This window comes from Phyllopteryx taeniolatus, chromosome 12 (assembly GCF_024500385.1).
Source record: "Phyllopteryx taeniolatus isolate TA_2022b chromosome 12, UOR_Ptae_1.2, whole genome shotgun sequence".
Taxonomy (NCBI): Eukaryota; Metazoa; Chordata; class Actinopteri; order Syngnathiformes; family Syngnathidae; genus Phyllopteryx; species Phyllopteryx taeniolatus.
Window position 1 is genome coordinate 7944422 of NC_084513.1, and position 27266 is coordinate 7971687.

At 40.8% G+C, this 27266-nt stretch overlaps 1 protein-coding gene across 2 annotated transcripts; it reads left to right on the plus strand.

The window, feature by feature from the left end:
• Nucleotides 1-1664: 1664 nt before the first annotated feature.
• Nucleotides 1665-27036, plus strand: esyt3 (extended synaptotagmin-like protein 3). 2 transcript variants are annotated; one of them, XM_061792477.1, is made up of 23 exons: nucleotides 1665-2144; nucleotides 4016-4057; nucleotides 4191-4325; nucleotides 9299-9375; nucleotides 9438-9507; nucleotides 10636-10725; nucleotides 13576-13631; nucleotides 13711-13831; nucleotides 13916-14092; nucleotides 14953-15035; nucleotides 15146-15194; nucleotides 15292-15381; nucleotides 16442-16504; nucleotides 17629-17685; nucleotides 18363-18434; nucleotides 18705-18791; nucleotides 18887-19036; nucleotides 21562-21899; nucleotides 24054-24152; nucleotides 24386-24517; nucleotides 24908-25013; nucleotides 25513-25562; nucleotides 26492-27036. In XM_061792477.1, the coding sequence occupies exons 1-23, from the start codon at nucleotides 1680-1682 to the stop codon at nucleotides 26544-26546; spliced, it is 2664 nt and encodes an 887-aa protein (XP_061648461.1). In that variant the 5' UTR covers nucleotides 1665-1679; the 3' UTR covers nucleotides 26547-27036. The 2 variants fall into 2 exon arrangements, with proteins under 2 accessions (XP_061648461.1, XP_061648462.1); XM_061792478.1 differs by lacking the exons at nucleotides 13576-13631; nucleotides 13711-13831.
• Nucleotides 27037-27266: the final 230 nt, after the last annotated feature.

Sequence of the window (27266 nt, forward strand, 5' to 3'; positions counted from 1 at the left end):
AAATAAATTAAAGCGGAAATAACGACACCACGTACTCGGAACACATGTTTTAAGGCGCATCTGCCTAGTCGGAAGGTTGTATAACGACGCCTCCTTGAGTGGCCAGTTGCTGTGGTAGGTCAATGCGTCTGCCATATTAGATGTGGCAAATCTGCCCTGTGAGTCAATGGATTAAACTTCATTTCCAACAAGGATGTGTTTGCGTTGGCAGACTAGTGTGCTGTGAGAGATCGTCCGTGGTGGTGGGAATTATCCAATTTCACTTAATTTGTCTGAAAATTATTATTTATTAATTACAATTACTTTTTTTGTTCATCTATGCTGGCAGAGGGTATAATAAACGGTGCCCACCGTTTATTGCACCATCGGTTGCCATTCATACAAGAAAATAAGTTGAGTATATTAGATTTATGTTTAATTTAACAGACCCAGATTTCACACAAAGTCAACTCGTGACTAGACAATTTGCAAAAAGAAAAAAAAAAGCCAACAAGAGGATGAAACGAAAAACTTGACAATGGTGAGTGGGGATGTGTCTGACTGGACTTTGTCCAGTCTCACGACGCATCCGAAAAGTTTACTGTACATCAGCTAACATTAATTAAACAGAAAACAAACTCATAAACTAGCTGAGACATAACAATATCTGTTTGAATTTGTTTACACAAACCAAGTGAATGTAGCCACATGTTACCATTTGTGCTTTTAGCAGAATAAAGCATGTGTTGCCAATTATACCAGTCTCAAGTTTGCTATCAGCTTCGTCAGTCAAACTGGTACTAATTTGTGTTTAAAATAGAAAGAACGATTCACATTCATTTCAGTAAAGCCCATGCGATATCGCTGTGCCGCTATACTTCAGATTTGTAATTACAGTTACAATATTTTTGTGTTGTTCATTTCTCTTGCTCTCTCAATATATTGTTTTTAAATGTGTTTGTATTGTTTTAAAAGTGTGTTTAAAGACCTTACAAAAGTGCTGTAAGTGCTATAAAAACATGCCTTGGGTTTATTTACTGTAAATAGGTTATTTTTACAGGATATATCGTGGATTTTCACTTATTGGGGGGGTTACTAATACTATACTACAAAATAAGAACACACACCAAGTTGAAAGATGGATTTACACGAGACCAAGAAAAGAAGGAAAAAAGAAGGGAAAAAATATACTACATTTTATATGTCCAATTTACATTTCACACATCTATTCGTCCTTATTTCGGCAGGCACTGATATTGTAAGTGTAGTTAAATGTCCTTTTAAAATACTGAGAAAAAAAAGAGGTTTGTGATTCACAAATTGACATGTATGAAATTGACAATATGCGAAGGAATAAACAGAATCAATAGTACAACTAAAATGGCTGTTCATTTGTAATTCCATACAGAGCTCTAATGTTGAGTGTGACATTCACACATATTCTTGACTTGTATGAACATATTAAAGCAAGCTAACCAAATGTATAGGCTCCTTTGTTTTTGTTTGCTTTCGGTGTTGGTTTTGTTGTTTTGTTATTTTATATGTCAATTACGTATTGAATAAAATATATCTTTGCTTATCCATCGTCCAAGTTTGAGATTTTTTATTTTTTTCCCCTGGGGAGTCCACGGTCCTCCTTGCTTTGAGTGTGGCCCCTAGAGGTAGTACTGTAGGTGCAATGGGGCCCCACCCTTGCCCAAATGCGCTCAGGTGTTTCTCCGCCTACCCGACGCGGAAGTGTCTCGGTGTCTGCGCGACCGAGCTTTTACAGCTCTCAGAACCACGGAGCCCGGCGGGGTGTCGAAACCACCCAAATGGCTTCCGCAAGCAGCGCCCCCGCCCCGGTGGAGGGACTCGAACTCGGCGACGACATGTCCCTCGGCGGCGGTAGCTCGGAGAAACTCACCCCGTCCAACGTCAACCGCATCCTGACAGAGTTTTTTATGTACTTCGTCCGCGGCGTCGTGCTCTTCTACCCCGTCTACCTCACGGGCTACCTGGGCCTGAGCGTGAGCTGGCTGCTGCTGTGTATGCTCATAGTCACCTGGTGGAAGAAGAACCGTCAGTGGAAGCACTCCCGAATCGGGACAGCCATCGACTTTGTGGACAACGAGACGCAAGTGGTGAGCACGGAGCTGAAGAAGTCCCTGCAGATGGCATCGTGGGTACGTAAAAAGATGACCAATCTCTCCAAAAAGAGTTCATTCTTTTGCTGTTTTAGCTACAAACTGCAGTGGGCGTGCACAGATCTGGAAAATGCAGCAATTTTCTGCAGTCAAGCTTTCATACACTACATCGTCTTTAAATTAGTATATTAAACCCTTTAGTTTATTGAGCCAAAGTACATATTCCACATTATCAGAAAAATCTCCTGACACGCCACGAAAGAAAAATGCTTTAAAAGTGCATGCCCAGGTTAGTTATGTGCCTTCTGGCATCTACTGTCAAACCATTCAGTAGTTCTGCCCGTCACTATACACCACTGGCATAGATAGATGAACAAATATACATTATACGTAGTCATTAGACCAATTGCATGACATTGTAATTGGATCATTTCCTCCAACACATTGGTGGGATCACTGGTCTATATAATCTTTTTTTTTTTCGAAAGAAATGATGTTCAATTTAAAATATTTACTGAAGTTGTTTTATGTTAAGCAATGTATTTGCACGACATACCTGACTTGGGTTGATCCTCAACAAGTGTGAAGCACTTGCACCACACCCACTCACAAGTAGAAACTCCCTGAATATGCATGTTTGTCTGTTCTAAACTCACTAAAGATGTTTTGTGAAAGTCAAGCAGGTGCCATGGATTCCATTATAACTGTATGTTAGCGTTCAAAGCTTTCATATGGAACAAAATAAAACAAAAACAACAACTACGGTAAGCGGTAATTAATATTGATGTGCCCTTATGTGTTGATTTCAAGTCAAATTTAAAAATGAAATCGATTAACAAATGCTTTCATTATCAAGCTCTGATTTGCAAATCACATTTTTGTATTATGGGAAACTGCATTTTAAAAAATTATTTAAAATAGGTGCCTGGTTTCTAAATAGAAGGTCCGACATTCTTCGGTCAAAATACACAGGAGAAAGAATTACAGCATATGTAACTCGTACTGTAACACCACCAGTTGAAATCACTTTGTTTTGAGGGGGTTGTTTTCGTTACAATGACGACCGTGGGCGGCACAAGGGGGTTGTGACAAAGTAAGCGCTACTCAGTATTGTGACTTTTCCGGCCCCTCTAATGACCATTTTTCAAAAAAGCATCTAATCCAGCAACCTTTTGTGGTGTTATTGCATTCCTCCAGAGCAGGACATATTCAGCCTTCCGCGTCCAGATTGCAAATTAACGGGACCCCCCCTACACACACACATACACACACACACACACACACACACACACACACAGACACACACACACACACATACATACACATAAAGTGAGTGCCCATAGAGATTGGATTGTATTTTCACTTGTGCAGGCAGGACTTCATCAAGTTGCAGATTTATACCTTGTCAATACATTTAGTGGATCAGTGCATTAGGCGCATGCAGTGGACATATTGATGGAAAAAAAATATTCGCCGACGCCATGTCGTCAACTTTGCTGAACATCCCTTCTTACCGTTTGGCTTTGACATAATACTGCTTCCCTCTAGTAGCTTAAAAATGGCAGATCTTCACCCAGCCTTGTATACCAGTCACCGGGAGAGAAACTCGGTGTGGAAATGGGATTGTGTAAATTAGTCACACCTGTTGGGTGGACAGCCACTCCACAGACCCAACTACTTTATTTGTATAAACAAAAAGGGATAATCAAAATTCTCCTTTAATTTCCCAGATAAGGCCTTTTCAAACATGAATGGCGGATTGCTAATTAAAGACACACCAATCAGTTTGAATATGACCACATTATTCTTCCTGCATGCCTCAGTCAGGTTCAATGATTCACACTGTTTGGGAGAAAACACTTTTGACTTAACTGTCATGTTTTTTGTTTTGTTTTTTGTATTTTCTAAAGATCCAATTCAACGATGTGGAGAAAGTCGAGTGGGTTAACAAGGTACGGTATCAAAAACACACGTTTAGCCTTTCTCAAAGACAAAGACTGAAGTTTTGGCGTCTGCCACTTAAGATCATTTGAAGCCATTTTTGCAGTCTTTGTAAAAAAATTCTGATCTTGTCCGTTGTCAAAGGTGTTGGAGCAGGCGTGGCCTTTCTTTGGGATGTTCATGGAGAAACTTCTTCGGGAAAACATACAGACTGCCGTCAGACAGTCCAGCTCTGAGCTAAAGACGTTCACTTTCACCAAGATCCACTTTGGACATATCGTGAGTTCTTACTTCCTTTTAGTAGTCTGTACATTTACATGCAAGTAACAAAAAACTAACTACAACAAAACCTTGCCATTCGTAGGGGGTTAGGGATCAAATCCCAACAAAGAATAGCGGAAATCTGGACAATTGATGCCCCCTTAAATTTTTTTATAATTGCTTATATTAATAGTGTCTTCTTTTCCTTTCGGCTTGTCCCGTTAGGGGTCGCCACAGCGCGTCATCCTTTTCCATGAGAGCCTATCTCCTGCATCCTCCTCTCGAACACCAACTGCCATCATGTCTTCCCTCACGACATCCATCAACCTTCTCTTTGGTCTTCCTCTAGCTCTCTTGCCTGGCAGCTCCATCCTCATCATCCTTCTACCAATATACTCACTCTCTCTCCTCTGGACGTGTCCAAACCATTGAAGTCTGCTCTCTCTAACTTTGTCTCCAAAACATCGAACCTTTTTATGTCCCTCTGATGAGCTCATTTCTAATTTTATCCAACCTGGTCACTCCGAGAGCGAACCTCAACATCTTCATTTCCGCCACCTCCAGCTCTGCTTCCTGTTTTCTCTTCAGTGCCACTGTCTCTAATCCATACATCATGGCTGGCCTCACCACTGTTTTATAAACTTTGCCCTTCATCCTAGCAGAGACTCTTCTGTCACATAACACACCTGACACCTTCCTCCACCCGTTCCAACCTGCTTGGACCCGTTTCTTCACTTCCTGACCACACTCACCATTGCTCTGGACGGTTGACCCCAAGTATTTAAAGTCCTCTACCCTTGCCATCTCTTCTCCCTGTAGCCTCATTCTTCCCCCACCAGCCCTCTCATTCATGCACATATATTCTGTTTTACTTCGGCTAATCTTCATTCCTCTTCTTTCCAGTGCATGCCTCCATCTTTCTAATTGTTCCTCCAGCTGCTCCCTGCTTTCACTGCAGATCACAATGTCATCTGCAAACATCATGGTCCACGGGGATTCCAGTCTAACCTCATCTGTCAGCCTATCCATCACCACTGCAAAAAGGAAGGGGCTCAGGGCTGATCCCTGATGCAGTCCCACGTCCACCTTAAATTCCTCTGTCACACCGACAGCACACCTCACCGCTGTTCTGCTGCCCTCGTACATGTCCTGTATTATTCTAACATACTTCTCTGCCACTCCAGACTTCCGCATGCAGTACCACAGTTCCTCTCTGGGTACTCTGTCATAGGCTTTCTCTAGATCTACAAAGAAACAATGTAGCTCCTTCTGACCTTCTCTGTACTTTTCCATCAACATCCTCAAGGCAAATAATGCATCTGTGGTACTCTTTCTAGGCATGAAACCATAGTGTTGCTCGCAAATACTCACTTCTGTCCTGAGTCTAGCCTCCACTACTCTTTCCCATAACTTCATTGTGTGGCTCATCAACTTTATTCCTCTATAGTTGCCACAGCTCTGCACATCATCTTTGTTCTTAAAAATGGGCACCAGTACACTTTTCCTCCATTCCTCAGGCATCTTCTCACGCACTAGAATTCTATTGAACAAGCTGGTCAAAAACTCCACAGCCACCTCTCCTAGATGCTTCCATACCTCCACAGGAATGTCATCAGGACCAACTGCCTTTCCATTTTTCATTCTCTTTAATGCCTTTCTAACTTCCCCCTTACTAATCATTGCCACTTCCTGGTCCACCACACTTGCCTCTTCTACTCTCCCTTCTCTATCATTTTCCTCATTTATCAACTCCTCGAAGTATTCTTTCCATCTACCTAGCACACTGCTGGCACCAGTCAACATATTTCCATCTCTATCCTTAATCACCCTAACCTGCTGCACATCCTTCCCATCTCTATCCCTCTGTCTGGCCAGCCTGTTTAGATCCTTTTCTCCTTCTTTAGTGTCCAACCTGCCATACATGTCATCATATGCCTCTTGTTTTGCCTTTGCCACCTCTACCTTTGCCCTGTGTCGCATCTCAATGTATTCCTTTCGCCTCTCCTCGGTCCTCTCAGTGTCCCACTTCTTCTTAGCTAACCGTTTTCCTTGTATGATTTCCTGTACTGTGAGGTTCCACCACCAAGTCTCCTTCTCTCCTTTCCTGCCAGAAGATACACCAAGTACTCTCCTGCCTGCTTCTCTGATCACCTTGGCTGCAGTGGTCCAGTCTTCTGGAAGCTCTTCCCGTCCACCGAGAGCCTGTATCACCTCTTACCGAAAAGCTGCACAACACTCGTCCTGTCTCAGCTTCCACCACATGGTTCTCTTCTCTGCCTTTGTCTTCCTAATTTTCCTCCCCACCACCAGAGTCATCTTACACACCACCATCCTATGCTGTCTAGCCACACTCTCCCCTACCACTACCTTACAGTTGGTAACCTCCTTCAGATTACATCGTCTGCACAAGATGTAATCCACCTGTGTGCTTCTACCTCCGCTCTTGTAGGTCACCCTATGTTCGTGCCTCTTCTGGAAAAAAGTGTTCACTACAGCCATTTGCATCCTTGTTCCAAAGTCTACCACCATCTGTCCCTCCAAGTTCCTTTCCTGGATACCGTACTTACCCATCACTTCTTCATCACCCCTATTACCTTCACCAACATGTCCATTACAATCTGCACCAATTACGACTCTCTCTCTGTCTGGGATGCTCAGAACTACATCATCTAGCTCCTTCCAGAATTTCTCTTTCACCTCTAGGTCACATCCTACCTGTGGGGCATAGCCACTAATCACATTACACATAACACCCTCAATTTCAAATTTCAGCCTCATCACTCGATCTGATACTCTTTTCACCTCCAAGACATTCTTAGCCAACTCTTCTTTTAAAATAACCCCGACTCCATTTCTCTTCCCATCTACACCATGGTAAAATAATTTAAACCCTGCCCCTAAACTTCTAGCCTTACTGCCTTTCCACCTGGTCTCCTGGACACAGAATATATCAACCTTTCTCCTAATCGTCATGTCAACCAACTCCCGAGATTTTTCTGTCATAGTCCCAACATTCAAAGTCCCCACATTCAGTTCTAGGCTCTGTGTTTTCCTCTTCTCTTTCTGCCGAAGAACCCGCTTTCCACCTCTTCTTCTTCTTCTTCTTCTTCTTCTTCTTTGACTTCGACTTCGACCCACAGTAGCTGAATTTCCAACAGCGCCCTGCAGGTTGACGGCGCCGGTGGCGGACGTTGTTAACCCGGGCCACGACCGATTCGGTATGGAATTCTTTGGATGAACGCTCATATTTGTTTGGCAAGGTTTTAAGCCGGATGCCCTTCCTGACGCAACCCTCTGCATTTATCCGGGCTTGGGACCGGCCTACAGTTTGCACTGACTTGTGCCCCCCATAGGGCTGCATTGCTTATATTAATAGTGTAAACTTGAAATATACTAAAATGATATTGTTTAATATAATTTCAAACTCATAACATCTCTCTTTAAAAAAATAAGGCTTTCAGATGATTTGTTTTTCAAAAAATGCACCTGAAGTGAGTGTGTACAGTGGACCTTTGGTATTTGCTGTGGATAGGGACCGGGGCCAACTGCGAATAGCGAAAATCTGTGGATAGTTGACACCCAGTACAATTGCATTGGGGAGAAAAAAAAAAAAATTTCGAACTTGTTATTTTAAACCTAAACAATTCTTGAATAAGCAGGGAAATATTGCCAAGCGTTTCCACGAAAAACGGGGGCTGGTCCCCCCCAAATTTACAAATGATTATTTTGTTTAAATTGGAAAAAAAAACCTCTGAATCCGCAGGTGTCGAACCGCGAATATGTGGGCGTCCACTGTACATGCACATGTGGCAAAGACTCTCCATAACTTCGACTAACAACTCAGGCTAATCTTAGCCCCTCCTCGACATACAAAGACTAATCAATCACATCAGTCAAACCTTTATTTGTATAGCACCTTTCATACTTAAAAAGCAACACAAAGTGCTTCACAAGGCAAATGATAAAAGAAGCAAACACTAGCCTCCTACCCACCCGCAGTCTCTGAGACCCTGCGACACCCAACACTTGTGAGTAAAAGTAGTTACAATAAAAGAGATGATTAAATACATAGCATAGGCATTGAGAAATGACTGTGCACAGAGTGGAGTGAAGCAGCGTCATCATGGGGGGCCGTAAGCGACAGAAACTGCGGGCTGACTCGAGATTATCACTTCAACATACAGTAATCAGTACAGAGTAATTGACATGCCCACAAAACATTGCACTTTTTGTAATAACTATAATCCTGTGAGGACCTTCGATGTATAAAAGTAGGAATAAATATTGTGTTTAAAAACCCTCCGGAAAATTTTTTGTCTTTTTTTTTTTTTTTGCCTTTAAGTGCCATCATAACCGCAAGAGTCGGTAGATCTCTTTTGCACAAAAAATAAACCCTTTTAATGATGGCTGAAGAAGTCAAATATCCATGTTAACTGGCAGGGCTGTCAGTGAATGAGTTAAACACTCAACTTTTGCCGGTTGGAAACCTCTTCCCTGTTGAAAATATCCACATCGAATTGATCTGAAAGCGGCATGTCTCCACTTAGCATTGGGATTCAGACAAAGTTTGGCCAAAGTGCATCTAAACTGGAACTTTGCAAAAATATACCAGTAATAGGATGTGAGATACCCAAAACATGTAAGATACTTAGGGAATTTATCACAAGACATAATCCAAAAAGAGGATGAGTGTCTTGTTAAAGTGCTGTTACAAGAGACACAATTTGAAAATAAATAAGAAAAGTTGACTTAATATATAAAATGAAAAGAGGACACCATCATCACTAATGGACAATAAGGACATGGATGGACGGATGAAGATTAGTTTTTTTGTATGAAGACACTAAAACTAAAGGTTGTCGTTGTTATTGAAAGAAAATTCATTTTAAAATGAGTTATTAAAAGAACTAGGACTTAACAGAGAAGTGTGAAAAAGTGCTTCGACACAACTGTCAGTAACCTGATTAATTTGTGCATCTTCCTAATTCCAGCCTCTGAGGATCGTTGGAATAAAAGCGTACACCCATGAGGTGGATCACAGGGAGGTGGTCCTGGACCTGACCATCAAGTTGGTTTGGCACATTTCCCGCCTCATAGACTGCGATGTTTCTGACCTGTTTTACTTTGCAGTTATGAAGGCGACGTGGACATTGATGCAGAGCTGAAGTCGGCCATCACAGCTGGTGTCAAAGGACTAAAAGTCAGTACATCTATGGATGCAGTATGATAAAGACCATTGTATTTTCACTCGCCTTGCATTAAAATTGACTGCTGTATGTAGTGCATCTTTACCCATACAGTAGCAGTGGTTCTCAAACTAGAAATCTGTGAGCAGTGCCTTGGGGATCAGCAAAATAATTTGCAATAAATGATCTCGTACCATGTCATTAGCCAAATAGCATAATTGCCTTGGTCATTTTTTCAATGTTTTTGGAAAACAAGAAAACTCCCCACAAAAAATTAAAAACAAGAAGAGTCCAGTTACCTTGATTCAACCTTTACGGATTACCATGACCTGGTTGACTGAGAATCTACTCAGACATAAAGAAAAAAACTAAATTTTCAGCAACCACATTGATATTTTTTTAATGTATATTGTGACAAGTTAATTGATGTTGGCAGGTATGGTGTTAGGGTAATAAACGTACATACCTACACATGGAGAATAGTTATATTTTTGAAATTCACTTGCTAATTATGACTTTCTTCCCTCTTTAAATGTCATTCTTTTTCAACTTTATTCTCATAACATTTAAACTTTTTTTTTCTCTCCAAAATATGAATTCATCACTGTAACTTTCTGATGTTTAAAATAAATAAATAAATAAATAATCTAAATAGTCAACTATTTAATTCGTAAGGAATTTAGGGGTAGTTATATTTAAATGAGTTTGGATTATGAGGCAGTCCTTTGAATTATTTTTTTTTCCTTGTGACCCAAACATTTGAGAACCCCTTTCCTGCAGTATTGGTCTGTATGCTATTTCCTTGCGTTTATCTATATGAGATAATTGCTCCTTCTTAAGATCATCAAATATAAATGAAGTATATGCATTCAATGGCGGTAGGAATGGGTAAAAGAGATATTATGGTTACCTTTCACACTTTTTAAACAACTCCAGTGTATCAGTTTTCGTCTAAATACCCCAAGAATCAAGAACTATAGAAAAGTTACAAGTTTTGTCTCGTTGAAATTAGGCTGTTTTGAGGGGAAGGCTCTGTCTCGTGCAACTCGCCCCATATACTGCTGGGTCTTTGAGACTATTTTTGTACAAGCAATTAAAAAAGTAAATTTTACATACTAATGCAAGTGTCTTGAATGTTCCAGCTGCGGGGGATGATCAGGGTGATTCTGGAGCCTCTCGTTGGAGAAGTGCCACTAGTGGGAGGAGTCACCTTCTTTTTCATTCGTCGCCCGGTGAGTCCACTCTGTCATCAGTGTGAGAATTTCTAGTGTGTTATGATTCACATTTGGCTTGGGCGAATAATTCAAGTTTATTTGTCAAGATTTGTTTTAAATCTTTTTTTTCCTGCCTTCTGTAGTTCAACTCGTGTCCCTGCTGAAGTGCACTAACAACACGGCTGCGGGCAAAGGGGAACTAGGTTACAAAGTACAGTCAGGGTTGCCAAATTAGCTATTATTTAAAAAAAAAAAAAAGTTTAATTCCTGGATAGAATCATTTTACATTGTTTTGCATATGACAAGAAAGGAGGCTGAGTTATAACAGTAAATAATAATACGAATATATTGTGAAAGCAGTGATTTATCCATTTTTGACCCAAGGTACAATTAGGTACAATGTGTTTCCACTCGTCAATATCGTTTTATGACATTACATTATTTAAATGTTTTTGTTAACTTAAGAATTGTGTTTACATTCAGGATCTGACATAATTTCTGTAGAAGCCCGTTTCTGGTATTAAAAAAAGTAAAAGTAAAAAAAAAAGTCCTGATGATGAGATACTTAAGTCATAACAATGAGATATTAAGTCAAAACTATGAGATACTAAGTCATAATTACGAGATACCTTAGCATGTCATAATTATTACTTAGTATCTCATTATTATTACTTTTTAAAAATGTTACTTTTCAAATGTTTTTTCTACTGGTGGTAACAGCGTTCCATAATTTTCACATTATCAGAATCAGAATCGTCTTAATTTGCCAAGTATGTCAAAGACACACAAGGAACTTGTCTCCGGTAGTTAGAGACGAAATTGTCAGGATGTTATAATGGAATTGTAAGTTAACTGTTTAAGAAGCTAATGGCAAGAGGGAAGAAGCTGTTGGAATGTCTGCTAGTTCTAGTTTGCATTGTTCGATAGTGCCTACCTGAGGGAAGGAGCTGGAAGAGGTGGTGACCAGGATGTGGCGAGTCCAAGAGGATTTTGTATGCTCTTGTCTCAGTTCTGCCAGCGTGCAAGGGAAGATTGGGGGTTACTGACAATATTTTCATCAGTTTTGATTGTTCGTTTCAGTTTGAGTTTGTCCTTTTTTGTGGCAGCACCAAACCAGACAGTGATGGATGAACACAGGACTGATTTGATGACTGCTATGTAGAACTGCCTCAACAGCTCCTGTGGCATGCTGTGCTTCCTCAGAAATACAGATCCTCTTCTGGGCCATTTTCAGGATGGAGTTGATGTTGGTCTCCCACTTCGGGTCATGAGAGTCTGTAATTCCCAGGAACTTGAAGGTCTTGACGGATGACACAGAGCAGATGGACAGCGCGAGGGGCAGCTGTGGTAAAGGATGCCTCCTGAAGTCCACAATCATCTCTACAGTCTTGAGCGTGTTCAGCTCCAGGTTGTGTCGGCCACACCACAGGTTCAGCTGCTCCACTTCCTGTCTATATGCAGAGTCGTCACCCTCTTTGATGAGGCCGATGACTCTGGTGTCGTCTGCAAACTTCAGGAGTTTGACAGCCGGGTGTGTTGAGGTGCAGTCCTTCGTGTCGCGAGAGAAGAGAAGAGGAGAGAGGATACGTCCTTGGGTTTCCCCGGTGCTGATGATGTGTGGAGATGAGGTGGTTTCCTCCAGCCTCACCTGCTGTGTCCTGCCCGTCAGGAAGCTGTAAATCCACTGGCAGATGGCAGGCGAGATGCTGAGCTGGAGAAGCTTGAAGGAGTTTGGGGATGATGGTGTTGAACGCAGAGCTGAAGTCCACGAACAGGATCCTCGCGAATTCACGTTGTCAAAGTGTCGTTTTCAAATCTGCAGTAGAAGGTGTTCAAGTCGTCAGCTAGTCCTTTATTGTTCTCTGCTTGGTGGGATGGTCGCTTGGAATTGGTTAGCGATTGTAATCCACGTCTGGCTCATTTATAGTCATTAGCGGTAAACTGTTTTTCTAGCTTTACTGCATCATTCATCTTTGCGATGTTAATTTCTTTAGTCACCTGGTTTCTACTGCGATTATACAGGGCTCTATCCCCACTTCGATACGCATCCTCTTTAGCCTGGCAGTTTGGCAGTGTACCACGACTTGTTGTTGTTCAACGTGCGAAATGAGGGACGCGTTCAGAAAACCATGCCTCCGTGAAGCACAGGGTCGCGGAACGTCCGAAGTCTTTACTGGTCTTTGTGAGAAGATGAAGCTCGTCCATTTTGTTGGGTAGGGAGCGTAGATTCGCGAGGTGAATCGACGGGAGCGGCATTCGGAAGCCTCTCTTACGGAGCTTGACCTGGATTCCGTCTCGTTTCCCTCTACGATGCCTTCGCCTCCAATGCTCTGTAGACCGCGGCCCCCGCTCCGGTAAGTAAGTCAGGGAAAAAACTGAGCGGACTTGCGAAAGTTGGTGAAAGAAAGTCTGGGGTAGACTCCCTAATGTTTAGCAATTCTTCCCTTGTGTAAGTGAGTCGTCTCCACAGACGAACGAAAAACATACTATAACAATACTAGAGAGCACATAAACGAGGCGACCACATGATTAGGCGCCATCTTGGCCATCCAGTAAATAAAATTCTATACTGTATTACCATTATTTCTGGGCAAGTTGATGCTAGTTTTTAATGCTTGGGGGAAAAACAGATTTGTAAAACTTGTTTGGTATCAGAATGATGAAAAGCAAATCCCAGAAGTAAAACAACTGCAAAAACAAAGACCAAAATTTGTTTGGATTAATGTCATTGTCATTTGCTTTTTCTATAATCAAAGGAGAACCAATGGAATTTTTGTAAAAAAAAAAAAATAAAAGATCTGAGATTTTACTTTGAAGGCCATATTTCCCATCGCTAATACACAATGAAACCCCCTCATAATCTTTCAGACCCTTGAAATCAACTGGACTGGCATGATCAACATTTTAGACAGCCCCGCCTTCAGGTGCGTTCTGATTTTGGACTCTTCAGCATTTATCCGTTGTGTCTTTCACAACGTCAATCACTCTTCTGTCTACCTTTAGTTCTCTGTCTGAGGAGACCATCATGGACATTATCGCCTCCCTCATGGTGTTGCCCAACCGCATGTGCTTTCCGCTCATTGACCAAGTCAAAGTGGACCAGATGAGGTTTCCCCTGCCGCGTGTACGTCAGAGATGTCGCCAACCATTTCAGGTGTATTTTAAGTGTGTAGTACAATGCTGTTTTGACAGCCGATTTTCTTTTCAGGGAGTGGTAAGAGTCCACTTACTGGAGGCACGAGACCTGGTGGCTAAGGACACGTACATGCTGGGCTTGGTGAAGGGCAAGTCGGACCCCTATGCCACCCTCCGCGTCGGCGACCGGAACGTCAAGAGCAAGACCATCAAAGAGAATCTGTACCCCAGATGGAGTGAAGTCTATGAGGTACGAGAGGAATGTTGCTTCATGCACTAGTACCATATTGCAAATAAGTATTTTTTTTGCATAGTTTGCCCACTTTTATTTTTAAGATCATCAAACAAATGTAAATATCAGACAAAGATAACCCAAGTACACATAAAATGCAGTTTTTAAATTGTATTGTATGTCTTGATTGAAACTATGAAACTATGCGAATATATAATAATTTGAAAAGGGGGCCAATACTTTTTCACCGCACTGTATGTAGAGTACATACACACACGCACATGTATATAGTATATACAGTGGATATAAAAGGTGAACATACAACTAGTTAACTCATTTACTGCCATGGACCTTTATGTTTGTCAAATGGAATTAACGGTTTACTGCCACCGATACAGTAAATAATTTTTTGGTACATTTTTCAATGGGCAGGTGTGAAAGAGGGTCTGGTCCAGCTTGTGTGTGATTAGATGGACACGTTTAGGCAGTTCACACTTGAACTGAGTATGTATATGTATGGTATGAACAGATTTTTTTTGTCGCGGTAGATCGTAGAACGTGTGTATCGCGATTGTGAGGAAAGATGATGGTGTTCATGGAGTGAATGACAAACAGGATGGAGAAAAGCCACTGAAGTTCAACTCCAGCCATCAGCGTCGCTCACGGCGCATTTCAACAGTGCTTTCATTTAAACAATCTGAACATTGTTTGGGTGACCCCAAGCTTTTGAATGGTATTGTATTACACACAGTTGCAGTATTAATTTAAATGTAATACATGGAACGTGTGTGCGTGTGTGTGTGTGTGTGTGCATGTGTGCGTGTGTGTGTGTGTGTGTGTGTGTGAGTGTGTGTGTGTGTGTGCGTGCGCGCATGCAGTTTGTTGTCCATGAGGCACCTGGACAAGAGCTGGAAGTGGAGATTTTTGATGAAGACACAGACAAAGATGACTTCATTGGAAGGTAAGAAGAATCTGACACATAGAGTAAATGGTATGTCCCGAAGGGAACTGCCTCAGTCCTTTTACTAAAAGCTCTTTATCATGTTATGTTTATGTGCTTTCTCTTTTAAGGTATCACCTAGATCTGGGAGAAGTGAAGAAGGAGAAAGAAATGGATCAGGTGAGGTTTCACTCTCTTGTGCTTTGATTAATCATTAGAATTTAGTCGAGTAGTCTTTCTTCAACTTAGTGTTGTATTTCTCTGTCTTCCGTGCTAGTGGTTTCCTCTGGAGGGGGTCCAGAGTGGAGAAGTGCATCTGAAGCTTCACTGGCTTTCACTACAAAGTGACTCCACTTTGTTGAAGCAGGTATGAAGCTACTATAATGTTGCTCAACAATACTTGTGATGAGCTTGATGAGACAGATAAAAATGAAAAATAACACGTCCCGGTTCAATTTCTGTGGTACCCCCCAAAGCTTAATGGTAGAAGTAGAGTAGAAGAAGTATGTTGAGGGTTACTAGTACGTTCCAGCTTCTAGGAGTTGTGAGTTCTTAGATAGCTGTAGAGGCCAATTCGTGACCTGCATTGCCGTTGACACTGAAAGTGATTTCTGCTGTGGTTAAAGGTGCGTCAGCTGACGTGATGTGTCAACAGAGTCGGTGTTCCTCAGCAGTACGGTCTATCCTGGTTTGGAGATTAACCATGCCTGCTTTGCACACGCTTCCTTATTTCTCCCAATGCGTGGTTTCAATTCCACATTTCCTCAGCGAAGCTTTTAGGTGAAAGCACCTGAAAGCTTAATATTGTATAATACAACTGACCTGTCACTATGAGGATTACTGTATATTGTTCATTTTTCATTGATTCCGAGAGTGACATGTACTTCTGTTATCAATATTGGGAAAGATTATATAGAAAATGTTTATGTATTTCTTTACTATTGCGTGTTAGAAATAAATGTTGAATGAACCAATCTTGCAGATGAAATTGAGTCATTTTAAAGTCTAGTCAATCTTGAAAATAAGTTCAAAAAATGAAAGATACTTTTCTTTTTTATTATTTTTTTAATTTGTATTAAAATGTAAAAAACATGTTATAAAAAAAATGTATTTATTTGCAGATCATAAAACCATGCAGTGTGTCGAAATCACTCTCGTTTGGGGTATTTGTTACAGTATGTCTCATGCAAATGAAGAGTACGGCTTTCGTTACCATGACGACTGAGAGTGGAGCTAGAGTGTTGTGATAGGGCTACGTAGGGTAGACCAGCAAAAATTCAAGCAATTTGTTTTGTGACGCTATTATTAAAATTAGCCAAATTGTGTTGCGATAATAATATTACGTAGTCATATTCCATGATGTTCAATGGCATTAATTCCTGGGCCGGTATCTGTAGACATTAATAAATTTTCTCTGTCTCTTCCAGTCTTCTGAGGGCTATGCCTGTGCCATGCTCGCTGTGTATCTGGACAATGCCTCCAACCTGCCTGTGAGTAACCTGTATCTAATGTGACATTTACTACACCAGTGGTTGCCCACCACTAATGCTGTGACAAAAAATTATCCAATTTCCCCTAATTGGTCCAAAAACTATTATTTATTACAAATAACGTATCTTTGTTCATCTATCTATGCCAGCGACATACAGTGACAGGCAGAATAATTAAATGCCCTTCCACTAGATGGCAGAAGGTACAGTTAACGTACAGTTGTGTGTAAATTGAGACAAGATAATTATTTCTGAATGTACTGCATACTCTTTGTGTTATTTTTCTGCCGTGAGGTTTTTAGTACTATAAAATATGTGCCATGGCTTCATCATTGTTGGGAAACATTGTACAGTGAACCCCTACCTTTTGCGTTTTGCTCTTGGAAAATGTACCTATTTAAGTTTTTTTTCTCACCAATTTGCATGTTTTGTTCTCTTTCTATAATGCTGTAAGATGGCGCCAAAGCTCTAAAAGTAGTAATTGGTATCAAGGAAGTCTGTTAAAGTGATACATCTCGACTGACCTTTGTATGTCAGGGAGCTAAGTTTAGCCTGGGTTGTTACTGGAAGTTACAGAGAGCCTTCGCAGCATGTGCATGTACACGTGCACTTCCTGTGCATTTTTTTCTCAATAAAACCATCATAGCTCAGTTTTGGGTGGTCGGTTTTGTCTCATGCAAATGCAGAGAACGGCTTCTGTTATAGTAACTACGGAGGGCTGATTTAGGGCATTGCGATAAAGTGAGGGCTACTTATGGTTGCCAATTTAGTGACTTTCCCAACCCCTCTAATAACCGTTTTTCCAAAAAAAGTGACTGGTAACGAAATAAATAACTTTTTTGTGGCATTATTGGAGACTTCAGATGCATAAGCAATTTTGATATGATATTAAAGTGTTTTTAAAATCGTATGGGATGTATTCAGGGTTTCAACTATTAATATTGGCAACTATAAACATTTTTTAAAGGGCGTCATTGTTCACTCTTTTTTTATTTATTTATTTATTTATTTTTTTGCTATTCGTGGCAGGGCTCAGTCCTTACCCCCAAGAATACAGTATGTGTGGGTTTACTGTACTATAAATCACATTTCCAATGAACAATGGTGTGACTGTATATTCGCAGAAAGACCTCAGTGAGATTGAGCACCATCATAAAAAGAAGCATGGGAGAGAAGGTCGGGTAAGTGTTTATGCCCATTTTAATCCCTGTCTAATGTCACTCATGCAAGTTATGTCTTCTCTTTAGTGCTTCTGATATGTCACAGCAGCAGCTTGTAATTCCTGTCTTTCAACTGCATGTCTATCATATTTACGGTTGGCTAGACTACCTCCTTAACCTTTGAGTTTTACTATGCATTTCAAAGAAAAATATTTCTTAATAATTCAGGCAAGAATTGTTTTATTTTATTTTTTATTAGTCCCTCACCACAAAAACAAAACAAACCATAGAAGACATAATTCTTATTTCCCTCAAAGCTGATAAATCTCAGCGCCTCAGTGGCCCCGTCATTGATACTGCCGCCTGCTGGACATTCATAGAAAGCACTGTTAAAAGCATACTTGATTCACTTCACCACAGTAGACTTGAAGAAAAGTTCACCCTGATCCAAATGATTATGAATATCCTTTGTTGGCTGGGTGTGGTATTCTTTTATTATAAAAAAAAAAATTTTTTTTTTTTACACAATATTCAATGTGATTGACTGATTTTTTTTTTTATTACTCAAAATTCAGTATTCAAAATTATTATGTACAGCCGTTTGAATGAAAAATAGGTTGTAAAAATCTGAATAATAACCAAAATAAATAATAATTTTAGTTTTTGCATACATCCTGATGGATTGACTTCATTTTCAGCTCACGAGGAAGTCTGCAGGCCCGAGCTCCTTTGTGGCACTGTCCATCAGTGACGATGTTCAGAAAAGCAAGGTATGCCTTACAATATGCTAATTGCATTTTTGTAATATTTTTAATGTAATTAAATTTATTTAATTCAGCATAGACATTCATAATACAAAACAATAATAATAATGAAATAGTTTAAATCAGATAACTGATGTTGTTTCTTTAAGACACAAAATTTACAAGCCATGTGAAATTGTTTAAATCAAACTACATGGCTGAAGCACATGCCAAGCTAAGCGAATGTCGCCAATTTGTAAGACACCTACCGCATGATGAATTTCAATCCCTCCTCAGGTTGTGTTCTCCAATAAAGACCCCGTGTGGGAAGAAGGCTTCACTTTCTTCGTGCATGACGTCAAAACACAGCAGCTCATTGTTCAGGTTGGGCACTTTTAAAGACTGAATTTAAAAAATAATGCATCGTTATGATTCCGGTCCAACACAATGAGGAGTATGATGGTGATTTCTGGTGGCAGGTGAAAGAAAACGAGAAGAAGTCGCAGCTTGGCATTCTCCGCTTGCCTATCAGTCGCTTCATCAATGTTTCCAACATGATGCTAGACCAGCGCTTCCTGCTCGAGCAGTCGGGAGTGAACAGCCAGATCAAACTCAAGGCTACGCTCAGGGTGGGTAGAGAGCACAAACTGAGCACACTGTACCAGAGAAACTAACTAACAGACCCATGAACATTTCTCATTTACCAAAGAAACAAACTTACACCGGGTCACATGGAGCCGTGAACATTTATTCAACTCAATTCAATTTGATTTAAATAGTGCCAAAGCACAACAAAAGTTGTCTCAGGTCCCTTTGGACATGGACCATGTCGAAGACAACACCCCTTTCTCATTAAAAGACCAACTGAACCCCACTTGAGCAAGTACTAAGTGACGGAGGCAAGGAAAAACTTCATCCTGGAAAGAAACCTCAAGTAGACCCAAGACTCAGTGTGGGGTGGCTGTCTCCCTTGACCAGTTGGGTTAGGGTGTAAAAAAGGAGAGACAGAAGAAAGACATTTTCACAAAGCAGACTTGGACTTGTCAGGAGTTGACTTGATCCTCAAAGGTTGATTGAAGCATGTTGCTTGAGAAGGTACCACAGATGGATGGATCCTCCTTTCAGGATGACCAGGCTGGCCCAGTCGTTCAGAGCAGAATCCTCCACAGCAACGCCTATGGGGAAGTGGTCCACCTCAGATCTTCTCCCAGATGGTTGGTGCAGAACCCATACAGCAACAGCTTCAGATTTGGTCATAGTCAACGAGCCTCCTCTCAGAGCAGGAGAGGAAGGGGGAAGAGCGAGGAGAAGCGGCAGTAAAACAGGCCTGCGTGGGTTTTAACTGAATGCCAAAGTGTAAAACTAAGGCTTAAGTCGAGATCTAAACATTTCTATTGAGGTAGCAGGTCTAATATCTGCAGGTAGGGCATTCCAGACTACTGGAACCCGAACAACCTGCAAACTTCTTTCTGGCTCTCTGAATCACCAAAAGACCAGCATGTTGTGAATGTACAGTAGGTTTTAGGATGGAACATGCAGTACCACTAAGTCACTGAGATAGGAGGGTGCTAAGCAATGTAATGTTTTATGATTAAGTAACAAAACCTTAAAATTGCATCTCAGGTGGACCGGGAGCCAATGCAAGTTGGCTAGTATCTGCGTTATATGATCAAACGTTCTCATCCTTGTCAAAAGTCTTGCTGCAGTGTTTTGCACTAACTGCAGGCTTTTAATACTAGACATGGGAAGATCACAGAGCAGCACATTACAATAGTCGAGGCGGAACAAATGGATGGTCTATGATCTCTGCATCACTAGCGGATAGGATGGGCCGTGTCATAGCAATATTGCGGAGATGGAAAAAAATGCAGTTTTGGTAACATTCTTAATGTGCATTTGAAAGGAGAGAGAGTTGAGTCAAATATAATGCTGATATTCTTTTGCCCAGTCACTTTGGGTACTTTTATCAAAACCCAAAGTGGTGTCCTTAAACAAGCGCCCATCTCTCACAGAGCCAATAATACAAAGATGAGGTTTCTCAAGGTTAAAAAGCAAAAAGTTAGTTTAATATCAATGAGACATGCAATTACAGCAATCGTGTGGGTTAGTTTTAATAGCACTTATAGTTGGTATTGTCCGCATAACAGTGAAAGCTAATCTTATATTTGCGTATGATATCTCCAAGCGGGAGCATATAAATACTGAACAAAGGGCCAAGTACCGATCCCTGCGGGACTCCGCAAGTGCCATTATAATACACAGTGGTCACATTACCATGGATTACATAGTGCGTCCTCTCTGTGAGAGAAAATCTAAACCAAGAAAGTGCTGAGCCTGTAATACCGATACACGTTTTGAGGCAATCTAGTAGTATGTTACGATCGACGCTATCAAAGGCAGTGCTGAGGTCGAGTAATAATAGTATTGATGAGGTGTTGCAGTCCATAGCTAGTAAAAGATCATTTGTCACCTTTCCAAGGGCTGTTTCAGGAGAGTGGTCTGTCCTGAATACAGACTGAAAAACTTCAAATAGATTGCTCATGTGATCATTAAGATGTGCTAGGATTTTTTTCAAGAATTTTCAAAGTAAATGGGGGATTTGACACGGGCCTATAATTGCAAAGACTCATCAAGATCAAGGTTGGGTCTTTCTAGTAAGGGTCGAATAACAGCTGTCTTGAAAGCTGCAGCTACCCTGAGTTAAAACCCCTAACCCTCACCCATGCTTGAAACCCTTACCTGGAACCCAAATTCTAATTTTAAAACTCCAACCAAGGCTTTGAACCCCTAATCTGACACCCTAATCCTAGTTTAAAACAAAACCTCTAGCCAGAAACCCTGACCTGAAAACCAAACCCCAGTTTGAAACCTATATTGGAGGCTTGAAACCCTAATTTGGAACCCGTCAACTGTAATCAAAATTCTTCAGGTCTGTCTTACCGAACCATTTGCACAAATTGACAAAAAAAAAAAGATTGACTGGTTGTTTTAGTTTTTCACTTGATGGGTGGGGAGATACTCTAAAAAGGCCTATCTATTTGTATACGAGCAATTAAAAAGTAAATTTTCCATAATACACCACCTTTAAATTCATGACAAGAAAATGGGTGTTGATTTTGAGAATTTATTAACCTCCGAACTCCATTCCCAACAGATTCTTACTATTGAACAGCCACCACCAAAGCCCATCGTCCCACCTCAAGGGGAGCAACAAATACCACATAGCAACATGAGTGTATCCTCCTCATCAGCACTTTCTTCAAACACGAGTCCCGCTGGTCGAGTCTCGTCCGCAGCCAATCCGGGCAACCCCCGGACAATCCTTCCTGAGGACTACTCGACTCACCGGCGAGGTTCTTATCTGGCTTCGGAGGCCTTGAGTTCGTCCCCGGCTACGATGAGCATGCGGCGCTATGACTCCCACAGCCTCCTGTCGGAGAATGCTTTGGCATCGTCACGCTTCGATCTGGCAGATGGCACTTCATATCCAGAGTGAGTTCTTGGTGTGTGTGAACATTTATGCTGTACCAGAGAAACTCAAAGCGGGTCACATTGACGCATACCGAAGAAAAAAAACAAAGAGTGGGTCACACTGACCCGTGAACATTTCTGGTGTACCAAAGAAACTAACTCACAGCGGGTCACATTGATGCATGAACCTTTCTGGTGCAATAGAGAAAAAAAAAATCTAACACCAGGTCACATTGACCCATACCAAAGAAACAAAGAGTAGGTCATTTTGACCCATGAAGGTTTCTGGTGTACCAATGAAACAAACTAAGAGCGGCTCACATTAATCAAAACCAAAGACACTAACATCAGGTCACATTAACCCGTACTAAAGAAACAAACTAAGTGTAGTGCACGTTGCCCCATGAACATTTCTGGTGTACCAAAGAAACTCACAGCAGGTCACATTGACACATACCAAAGAAACAAAGTAGGTCACATTGACCCATGAAGGTTTCTGGTGTACCAGTGAAAAAAAAACTAAGAGCGCCTCATATTAACCAGAACCAAAGAAACTAACAGCAGGTCACATTGACCCGTACCAAAGAAACAAACCAAAAATGGGTCACACTGACCCATACCAAAGAAACAAGATAACAGCGGGTCACATTGACCCATGGAAATTTCTGGTATATCAAAGAAACAATCTAACAGTGGGTCATATTGAGCCATGAACATTCTGGTGTCCCAAGGAAACAAACTGACAATGGGTTACACTGACCCATACCAAAGATAAAGCTAACAGCAGGTCACGTTGACCTCATGAACATTTGTTGTATACTAAAGCAACAAATTGTGGGTCACATTGACCCATACTAAAGAAGAAAATAAAAAAATGGGTCACTCTCACCCATACCAAACAAACAAGCTAAGAGTGGGTCACATTAACCAATACAGAATACACGAACCAAAAAGGGGTCACACTAACCCATACCAAAGAAAAACCTAACAGACACATTGACCTCATGAACATTTCTGGTGTACTAAAGAAACAAACTGTGGGTCAAATTGGCCCAGACAAAAGAAGCAAACAAAAAATGGGTCACTCTCACCCATAACAAAGAAACAAACTAAAAGTGAATCACATTGACCCATAACAAGGAAATAAACTTGGAGCAGGTCAAATTACAGATAAACAACCATTTCCATTAAAAAAAAAAAGCTCCACTTTTTTCTGCCAAATTCCAAATTTTCCATATGAACCCCAACTCTAATGAAGTTGGGACGTTGTGTTAAACAGAATACAATGATTTGCAAATCATGTCCAGACCTGTCTCCCATTGAAAGTGTGTGGCGCATTAGGATAGTTGCTTCTGACTGGAGCTCATTTGGGGGAATTCTCTAGTAGGAGTTTGCCGAAGTACAAGTGGAATTGTCCAAAATGACTGTGCTCCAGACCAAAATGTCCAACTTAGTTAAATTTTAGGCATGGGTCCTTGAGACTTTTTTGTGCATCCCGTTATGATCGACATGGTCATCCTATTTTTGTGTCAATCAGTGAAACAGGCGCTAGGGGCAAAAAAAAGGGGTGATTTATGATATATTTTTTTGAAGCTGTACATCAAGCAAGAATTGGAAAGAGTTCCACCTACAAACCTTCAACAATTAGTGTCCTCAGTTCCCAAACATTTATTGAATGTTTTTAAAAGAAAAGGTGATGTAACACAGTGGTAAACATAACCCTGTCCCAGCTTTTTTGGAACGTGTTGCAGCCATAAAATTCTAAGTTAATGATTATTTGCTAAAAACAATAAAGTTTATCAGTTTTTACATATCATTACATATCTTGTCTTTGTAGTGTATTCAATTAAATATAGGTCGAACATGATTTGCAAATCATTGTATTCTGTTTTTATGTTTAACACAATGTCCTACCTTCATTGGAATTGGGGTTGTAAATTAAAAATTCCTAAATTAATGGAGTCATTAGAATGTCATTTTTCCAACGTCCAAATATTCTGCACAATCAGGATATTCACACTATGCTTTGTCATATTCTAAAAATGTCCCAAATTGACAGATTTCTCTACATTTTTAACAACAAAATTCCGAAATTAATCGTGACATCTGTCCACAGACACTTCCCCCCCCCCCCCCCACCCTCCTCCTGATGTAAGAGTTTTTCATGTTCCATAGGGTCATCCTTAAACATCGTGGTTCATTGGGTGAGATCAACCTGACTCTGCGCTACGCCACTCTGAGGAACAAACTTGTCATTTTGGTCAACTCCTGCAGGTATTGTATGTCCCCTAACCTCCCCAAAACAAACAAACACATCACACTTGGACATAATTTGGTTCATATCATGCATTAAATCCTATTTTCCTCTCTGGGGTACTAATAAATACAATACTGTATGTAAACAAGTCAGTGAAAGGAGTGTATAAACTATCGCTGTGATGTCGAACAAGACGACCAACTTTTATCGCCACAGCTTGTCACATATCGTACTACCGTGCCGTCCACAGGGACATCTTTCCCTGCAGTGAAAATGGAACGGACGCTTATGTGCGGCTGTATTTGCTCCCGGATCAAACGTGGAGACACCGCAAGAGAACCCACGTCAAGAAGAGGACCGTCAATCCCGTCTTTGATGAGAAGTACGATCTCAGACTGACTTTCATCCGTTCTTCTTTGGTTATGGACTAGTATGAGTTTCTATATTGTGAGCTCTGACTGTGTGTACGTGTATGTGTGTGCGCATGTGCGTGCGTGTGTGTCCGTATGTGTCTGAGTGTTTCTGTGTGTGTGTTTTTTGTGTGCATGTGTTTGTGTGTTAACGTGTTTCTGTGTGCATTTGTATACGTGTTTGTGTGTGAGTCTGTCGGCATGTTTGTTTGTGTGCGCGTATGTATTTCTGTCTGTGTGGGTTTGTGTCTATGTATATTTGTTCCATGTCTTTGTGTGTGTATATGTGCGTCTGTGTTCCTGTATGTGTGTGTTCCTGTGTATGTGTGTGTACTCTTCCTATCCAACTTCTTTGGCCCCAGGTTTGAGTTCGACGTGTCCCTCGAAGAGGCCCTAACACGCACATTGGACGTGGCGGTGAAAAACAACAAGATGTTCCACATGCGGGAAAGGAAGGACATTGGCACGGTGCGCACACATACAACGGCAGTAACAGACAGACCTTGCATTACATACAAAGGAGACATTTTATACATTTTGTTCACAATTTTAAACAGTTCCCAGGGGGTAACGTGTCTGTGACATGATATTGTCAAAATCCCCTAAGGAGCAACAAATATATAACGCTTTCCACTGTCTTGATGAAATTAGCCTGTTTTGAGGGTGCGATCTAATGTGGAGTACATCTTTCTTTACCATGACGACCTGGGCCGAACCTAGGGGGTTGCAACGAAGCGAGTGGCTTCTGCTTGGAGGGGGGGGGGGGGTGAAATAGGCTCGCATCCCCTAAAAGACAATAAAAACATTTTTACTCGTGGAAGAAAGACTTCACATATTTGTCAGTGAGTGTGCAGATATGTCCATGGGACGCATGTAATGGAGACATTGCCAAACACAAATATTGTTCAGTTTGAGTCAGTTATGTAAGAATAGTGCATTAAATGCTTTACATGTTTTCTGTCCGCAGGTGCTGATCAGTCTTGCCGAACAAGATCTAGTCAAAGGTGTCAAAGACTGGTATGGGATGCTTTCTTCTACATACCTTTGATAAGTGAATTGACTTTTGTTAGCGATTGGAATTGCCATTTTGGGAGCCTCAACATTCCTGAAAACTCAGCAGTTTTTGCAAACATATGTATCCTGGTGAAAATGTATGTATGGTAGGGGTCAGACATGACTTCGTAGTGCCCCCTGGTAGAGTTGAAAAAAAGTTGCCCTTGACACCAGTTTCACTGATCCACACCAGATTAGGTAAACGTGTATCATAAAAGTGCTTAGAAATTGCACAGGCAGTCTGTGATTTTGGTTTGAAGCAACTATTTTGGGCAAATTCCAGGCCTCGTATTTTGTTAAAGTTGGGAAAAATATCAGTCCCAGATACCAGTTTCACTGACCAACTTAAAATTGGGTGGACATGTCTATCATAACAGGATGCAGAAAAAAAGTCTCAAGGACCCATGCCCGAAATTGATCACGAGGTTGCCCAATTTGGTTTGAAGCAGCCATTTTGGCCAAAAGAGCCCCAATTGGAAGCAAGTATCTGACACAGACAGACAGTAGAACAAAAAATAAAAATAAAAAATCTGCCCCTGACACTAGTTTCCCTGATCAACATGAAAGTGGGTGAACATGTCTACCATGACAAAACGCATGAAAATGTTTCAAGGACCTGTGTCTGATATTGAAAAGGAAGTTGGTAATTTGGTTTGTAGCAGCCATTTTGGGATAATTTCAGGGCTCGTACTTTGACGATCTCCTACAAGGGAAATTTCCTCCAAATGGTTTCCCATCCGAAGCAGGTGTCCTAGACGGATGGGTGATGCTAAATTGTAAAGCTTTTTTGCCTATGACATCTAAATGTTTCCCCCCCCTTACCATTACATCAAACATCATTTATAATTGGCCCTTATGCCAGATATTAATACATCTCTTCTTTTCGTCACAAGGTACAAGCTCTCGTTACAAGGCCTGAAGAGTCAAAGCAGGGGGGGGAAACTCTAACACTCCAACTGCTACTTCCAGAGCAAGCTCCACTGCTATGCTGCGAGGCCTCTGAAGCTGTTACCGTAGCTTTATTTGAATTCAGAGCATGACCTGGGTTGATGTTACTATCGCAACACACTGGAATTGTTGCGTCACAAATCTGAGGACTATTTCTCTTTCTGCTGTTCTGGTTTATGTTTTTTTATTATTTTGTATTTTTTAAAATAAGGTTTGGTTTCCAAGCTGTTGTTTTGCAATCTAATGTAAATACTTTTTAAAATGAGAGGTTTATTTGTCATTTGATAAGGGGAGGTAAGAATAAAAAAAGATACGTAGGTTGGTTGCATCACAATTTTACACACTGGTAACCAAGAAAGAGACTTGAGAAGCTGAAGAGAATTTTGGAGTCTGTTTGAATGGGTGTACCTTTGTGTTCTGGAATGAGGTGAATATATTTGAAAGTGTGACAGTAAAATGACTTAAAACAGTAAAATGACTTAAAACACAACTTAGATTTGTTCAATGTCTCATTTTGTTCATTTTATTTGAATTTATTTGTTTGAATGTTTTTTTTGTGAAAATGTGGAAATATTGGAGAAGTGGAAGTTAACAAACATTTTCACATTGGAATCGGTGGAGAAATGTGGAAGTTTTGGAATGTCAATAAGTGAATAGAAGAATACAAACTAGAAATTGCATGAGCTGAAATGCTACCAAATTGCTGTAATTAAAATGAGT

What these genes read in the sequence shown, in the direction of transcription:
- esyt3 (XM_061792477.1), top strand. Translation starts at nt 1,680, where the DNA reads ATGCGCTCAGGTGTTTCTCCGCCTACCCGACGCGGAAGTGTCTCGGTG. An exon ending in TCTTTTTCATTCGTCGCCCG is followed by an intron (nt 10,726 to 13,575) that starts GTGAGTCCACTC and finishes ATAATCTTTCAG; the next exon opens with ACCCTTGAAATCAACTGGAC. An exon ending in CACAGCAGCTCATTGTTCAG is followed by an intron (nt 18,792 to 18,886) that starts GTTGGGCACTTT and finishes TTCTGGTGGCAG; the next exon opens with GTGAAAGAAAACGAGAAGAA.